The 6,859-nt window shown below is 29.1% G+C and overlaps 2 protein-coding genes across 4 annotated transcripts in view; one reads left to right on the forward strand and one right to left on the reverse strand.

Moving 5' to 3' along the window:
* LOC126847069 (zwei Ig domain protein zig-8-like) overlaps positions 1-1,879 on the reverse strand; it is a 131,521-nt gene extending 129,642 nt beyond the window's left edge. For all 3 annotated transcript variants that reach the window (XM_050587294.1, XM_050587215.1, XM_050587135.1), the window contains exon 1: positions 1,598-1,879. The gene's annotated coding sequence lies outside the window, so the exon portion shown is untranslated. The remainder of the gene's footprint in view (positions 1-1,597) is intronic.
* Positions 1,880-2,241: 362 nt separating this feature from the next.
* On the forward strand, positions 2,242-6,641 carry LOC126835827 (uncharacterized). The gene is made up of 3 exons (XM_050568664.1): positions 2,242-2,365; positions 2,444-2,631; positions 6,444-6,641. Exons 1-3 carry the CDS (start codon positions 2,242-2,244, stop codon positions 6,639-6,641), a joined length of 510 nt encoding a protein of 169 aa, XP_050424621.1.
* The last annotated feature ends 218 nt before the right edge of the window (positions 6,642-6,859 follow it).

Consider the following 6,859-nt stretch of genomic DNA (forward strand, 5'->3'; position numbering starts at 1 on the left):
TCTTCATAACAATTTTCAAATTAAACGGTTTACTGGTACTATAATAATGTGCTATTTGTGATAAATCTAAAAACAAAGAATACTTTAAATATATTTCAAACCAAAATTTCGCTTGTTTGTATACTTTAATAACAATTAGTACGCCATAATAAAATTAACCTGTAGAAAGCATAAATATTCTGAGAACTTCTGATTTTAAACTTCCTACTGTTGAGTACGTTCAACGCCACAACAGATGTAAATCTGTCGGTTACATTTCATAATTATATTACTCTGACGCATATTAGAACACATATTGTGTACTTGTATAATAATTTATATAAATTAACAATATCATTATCGACAATTCGTTTTGCTATACAATTGTTGTATAATTTATGTTCTAGTTAATAAAGGTCGGATAATCTAAGTGCTACTTTTTGTTGATAACGCCTTATAATGCCTAAACTCTCATTTACCTAGTAATTATTTTTAATTTTAAAAACAGTAAATAATAATTGTAGGTATGATTAAGGCTCAACGAAACAAGCCGAGAGCTATAGTTAAGTTGATTCAGATTAATTGCAGCTTAATAGTTTTTGGAATAATATTTAAAAGTTATTACTTTTTATAGCATTTTTCTAGTTATTTAAAAAACAATTATATTTTCTGAGAAGTAGAAAAAAAAATAGTTGATAAAATATGGTGGCAAGGTTAGATAAAAATTAGGTTAGATTAAGTTCAAGTTATAGTATATTACAGATCAGCTCGAATTTACATGTTAATCTAAGTAGGCATATTTGTTTTTTACACCATGTCGAATTTTCACAACAAATTGTCTAGTTATACAAATGCCTTAATAATACTCATTTAAGACACAAATTGTAGACATGCGTTGAAATTATAAAATATTTGCTGAAAAAGTTATTAAAAAGTAAAAAATAAATGAAAAATTCTATAAAATTTGAATTTTTTGAATTTATTTTATTTCTTATTCAATATATTGTATTTAATTTATTTTTGTATACTCTAGACCTGCATATTATTTTGACTTAAGGAGCTTATACACTATGCATTGCTCTTTTCATTAAAACTTAACATTGAGCTGAAATTAGTAAACATATATTATATTAACACAGGAGAAAATGATCAATTTTGATATTTATTTATTTTTAACTTTTAGATCTCACAAATGCCCTATTTTTATACAAATACTTACTATTTACTCGGATTTAAGTTTTAAAAAAACATTTGACTTCTCCACAACATTTACAAGGTATCGATGGGAATTAATAATTTATAAGTGAACAATCTCATTTTATAAAGTTTTTATTTTATGATTTCCACAATAATAGTAAAAACGAAAATTACAAAATAATATGTACGCCGGTCGATGCACCAAGCAATTATTAAAAAATGTATATACGTTTTGAAAACTATGTAAAAATTAAAATGTGTCGTTTTTTACCAAAAATACGCAGATAATGAAGACGCTTCTGAAAATCATTATCTATTGTCTTTTTTTGTAAATCCGATTTCAAAAGTCCCGACCCTATATATTAGTCACGGCAATAGAAAATTCCATTAACTATATATCATGTTATCAAATTGGACTTACCGGGAACAGACCCGCGTTACCCTTCGTAGGACTTGTACACCACATCCGTTATGCTATAGTATAGTCTATAATAATATTATTACCGATGTCAACACACGTATAATATCATACACACTAATCGCCGACAACTACAAAGCGAACGTTTACTACGGACGGTTCGTTTCTGAGTGTATCGGAAATATCAGCAATATGCGTTGGTCGTGTCTCGGCCGCTAAGATAAGTAGTCCGACGGCGGTACGGCAAAGGTATACACGCCGGAGGCGGATGCGGTGGCGACAGCAACGGTTTTTAAACGACTGAAACCGCAACGCGCTCCGCTCTTGGAAGGACTACCCCTGGCGCCTAAAACACAGGCCGGGCGGCGCATGTCGAACGCACCGCGAGACGTTACCCCCACAGCATAGTATAATAATAATAACAATAATGTAATAATATGTATATATATATATATATATATATATATATATATTTGTATATTTACTGGCCGTATTTATATTGAGCGTTTAAAAAATATGTTCAGCGAACAAACAAAATGTGTTTTCAACGTCGGTAAACCGGGCGACGAGATTGCCGTCACCACTTCCGTTGTCAGCAGTACCTGTTTCTCAGTTCTGTGTGCGTTTCTTTTTTTATTACCATCGACATGCAAAGTCAACGATGGGTGTTCACGTCGCCCGGCGGCGAAGACGAGTACAAAAAGCCTTCGGTCACCAGGGAACATTACACCGCAGCCGTGGTCCGACAAAAGGAATCCGCCAACGAAATCGGTGTGTATCGGTTGTGTATTTGGCGACTTCTAACGGTGTTTACATATTACATACATGTTTTTTTTCGCGTTGCTAAAGACCGCAAAAGACGGGATCTGGAACAGTTCATGTGGCGAACCATGACCGATAGGGTTTTAAACGAAATGAATGAAAAGCGTCAAACGGCCGCGGAATACGGCCGACCCGCTTGTCAAACGTCTTACTGCGAGTCTTATGGCACAACGGGATTCCGCGTTAAAGAACTGGGTACCGAAATCGATCAAGAGGTAAATGCAACCGACTTATAGGTACATCTAGCTATATATTGTAAGAGAAATACAAACACGTATAATATTATGTCGTTAAAGGCATGAAATCGCAGAAAACCTTTAGTGCCCGAACCCCCGACCTCTCTTTTGCAGGTCAAGTGGTTTCCCGAATGAGTGACCAGGTACCTCCTTTGAACCGTGAATTTTCGTCGTCCACGTCTTTAGCGAATAACTCAAATTTTATTACTATAGGTTAGCTTATTACAGAAAGTCCATTTCTACTAAAGCCTTTATATTATAATTTCACCATAATCTTCACTCTAGTGGTTTACTAAAAGCAAAAAAATTGAATTTAACTGATACTGATACAGTTGAAATAAGATGTTATCGCGTTATTAAAGTCAATAAAAAAATTGAGGAAAAACCATAGTTACTATATATAATTAAAGTTAAAATAGGGACCTCCTTTATAGACATTTACAATTTTTAAAATTGAATCTTTATCATAAATATATGTTATATATATATTAGGAAAGGAGTTTTCAAAATTAAGATATAAAAAAAACGATGGAGGCTACTATTTTTTAAGTCTTGAAATATGAAATATAAAAAAACAAATGCCCAAGTAGGTAAAAAAATATACAAAAAAAAATAGTATTAAATCAATACTGAACGAGAAAATCTTTTCTTTGAAGTTTTTAATTTGAAGTTTTCTTAAATATATTAATTTTTTTTAGTTCAGTTACCTATTACTTTTTTATAACTATTTTAGCAAATATTTTTACTTTAGTTAAATACATACAAGTTGTATTTGATGTATGTAAATTTTAATGTATTAATGAGTATAAATAAGACATATATATGGATAAATATTTAAGGGTTTCGTGAATTTCTACTTTTTGAGGTCCAGTCTTTTATATTAGGGGTTCTGCAATTCAGTTATTGATCTACACATCGTTGATAACTTAAAATGGTTTTTATTTATTTCACTTAATATGCATGGTAAATATCTAATTATGTTATGAATTATTTAGTCAAAAAAATTAGGTAATAAAACGAGCATTGCAATTACTGTATTTTATAATAAAGAGGTAGGAAAATTCATTGTAGACACAACATTTTAAAGCTTATTTGTGTGTTAGTACTGTCTTGTTGTATTACCGTAATCCGCATAATACAATCATTTAACCATCGTCCCTTTTTGCATAATAATAATAATTATATTAATTAAACGAATGTAGATTAAATAATAATCACCTGGTTGTGAAGTGTTTAAAATAAAACTTTAAGCTGTAAGTAATTTTCATCAAGTCAAAGTTTTAATTAAGTAGCTAAATTGGAAATATGATTATAATATGAATTAATAATGGGATGATTAATACAAAATTATTCATTAAAATACTGCCCCAGCGAAATCTCATTTAATTGCATTATAGTCGTTAACAATTATTACGAAATTTTATATTGTACTCGGTACTGAACAACTATTGAAGTATCTACTATATGTTGTATAATTACTACTTTTCCAACTTAAAATACACAGTTGTTCATAGGAAAATAATTATCTATACCGTTCAATATACAAAGGTGATAAGATATTAAATGATAACAGAACCTTGATAAAAACAGTAATATTTTAAGATGAGGGATAAAATATTATTTCATCACATAGAGTATTAAGTGCTCAACAGTGAAGACTTCTTTTTCTTTTTTGTGTGATCATACTGGTTTTAGTTCTCATTGTGTTTTTTTGTTTTTCGTGTGTAAAACATCACGATTGTGGCCGCCATATTAGAAATAAACGGCTACGCTTTTCCGTGTTACCAGACCTGGTTATAAGGTCATATCATATATATATATATATATATATATATATATATATGATATTAGTTCATTTCTTTATATTATTACACTATGGACTATGGTTGAGACTATTCAGTCTCTCAATTCTTTGTCATGTTTCAGAAGTAAAAACTTATAAACATATAAAAGATAATGTGTTTATTTTGTTATATTTAATATAGTATAAGTATATGTAGTATGGACCGTATATATATATATATATATATAGTTCATAAAGATACTTGTAAAGGCTCTAAGTTGAAGTCAGTTGATCTCATCTTCTTCGACAGATTAGCATATTTTCAAACTTTAAAACACATAACGCTTTAACTTTTATAATAATAGTAAAAATAAAAATTTTGAATTTGTGTTATGCGTATTAGAGATATACTACTATCTAATTAAAAACTACAAATTTTTTTTCCATTATTGAGCCGGTTTATTTGCACTCATTCACTTCTGTTGTTTTTATATTTTATGTCTGAATCTACGATATTTTTTAAACCCCTGAACCGATATCTTCATGCAGAAAGTCTGTAGATTATATATTATAACGATATTTTATATTGAGCCAAAAATGTAAATCCTTTCACCATCAAAATCTGGAAAACACCAAAAAAAATTACATATTTTTCAACTTAAAACAACGGTAATCTTTTTTTATTTCACTTTTTTAGGTGAAGTTAAATAAAAATTAGACAGTAGGTAAATTTAGATTGAGACTGTAACTTAAACAATGTTTTTTAGAAATCATTAGTTCAACTCTTTTTTCATAAAAGAAATACAAAAAAAAAGGGAAAATTACTAAGATAAATAAAAAAGAATTACACAATAACTGTCATAGGACGATCAACCCTAATCGTCCTCTCTATGTATCGTCCTAATGTATCCTCTCTAATTCTAAAAGTACAGTTAAATAAATAAAATCAAATTTAATTCGTCTTTATTCTAATAAAATATTCCTGCTATAACTAATTATACTTATTTCTAACCGTTAGGGTGCTACTAAAAAACATTAGTTATTCGATAAAACATTTTTGCTTGTACGAAATTACTTTAATTATTTATTTTTTAATTACTGCATAATTTAAAAAAATTAACATACTAATTGCAAAAAATAGTTCTTAACCAGTTTTACACATTTTTGGAAAAGGCCACCTTAATTGTTAGTGTTAGGTGTTACTCGGTACTTGAGGTTAAGCTGTGTCCGTTGCTACTTGATCCCTGATGAGTGACCACCTGGGTATTTGTGCGGTAGACCTTGCCATATATCTCTACCCCGCATGTTCCAACCAAACCAACTAACAAGCTAATGGCATTAGATGCCGATGATTATACTTATACATTTTTATAAATACAAAATGACCAGTATCATTTGACATAGTAAAGTGTCTTTATATATTTGCTTAAGAGTTATCGTAAATCTAATTTTTGTACATGTTACGCATGACAGAATTTAATTAAATTTATGCTTTAACACGGTCAAAAAAAGGTATGAAAACCAAAAGAAACGTAGAGTATAAAACAAAAATAAAAAAACTTTTATCGTTTATTTTTAAATGGAAAAAACGTATCTTTTGATCGACGAACTACGAAGAATGCGTAAACAAATCAAAATATTCAAAATAAAGTTTCTTAAATTTAGTTGTTTAACTTCTGTACGTACACTATTTTGTAAAGTTTTCACGTCCGATTCTATGCGCTGCATCGTTCCATTCTCTATCAGCAACTCTGTTTTTTTTTTCACCGAAATCGAATTAAACATACATAATAAACAGTACTCAATAACTTTATCTATGAAATCAATAATTTTCTAATTTAGATCTATGCAACATTATAAATAAAAATACAATAATCTACATGATGTTTATGTGCTGAGATAAATTCTGGCATTATTGTGTTATCGTCGATCGTCATTTTCATTAATATTATTCATTATATAATTGTTATTTTAACACATAGAAATTAAAAAAAAATCTGTTTTACAGCTTGAAAGTAAGTATCCACTTTACACTGACACCGCAAAATCCGTCCATTTAAGAGAAATCGAGAAGACAAAAAAAAAAGAAGCAATTCACAAACCACTTTCAGACGTATTCAAACGGGATAGCCGTTTTACTAGTCGCTTAAGCAATCCACAAGATACCCATGCACTAGCACCTCCAGGACATTATGCGTATGTTTAAATACAATACATTTTAATGTTTTTTTTTTACTATATTTAACCATTGCGTATTTGTATTTTTATTTATAAACATAATGTTTTTTACTAAAATATTATAAAATAATAGAGGTAATAGTTTTAAAATGTTTAATATTTTAACTTAGGCTAGAATATAACACAATAATGTATGTATAGCGCTTATAACAAGATTTTGAAAAATATTTAAGTACAAATCAATTA

This window comes from Adelges cooleyi, unplaced genomic scaffold, assembly GCF_023614345.1.
Source record: "Adelges cooleyi isolate 19-005CV unplaced genomic scaffold, UGA_ACOO_1.1 ACOO_flye_CR_arks_rails_tigmint_CR_PRNA_1, whole genome shotgun sequence".
Classification (NCBI taxonomy): domain Eukaryota; kingdom Metazoa; phylum Arthropoda; class Insecta; order Hemiptera; family Adelgidae; genus Adelges; species Adelges cooleyi.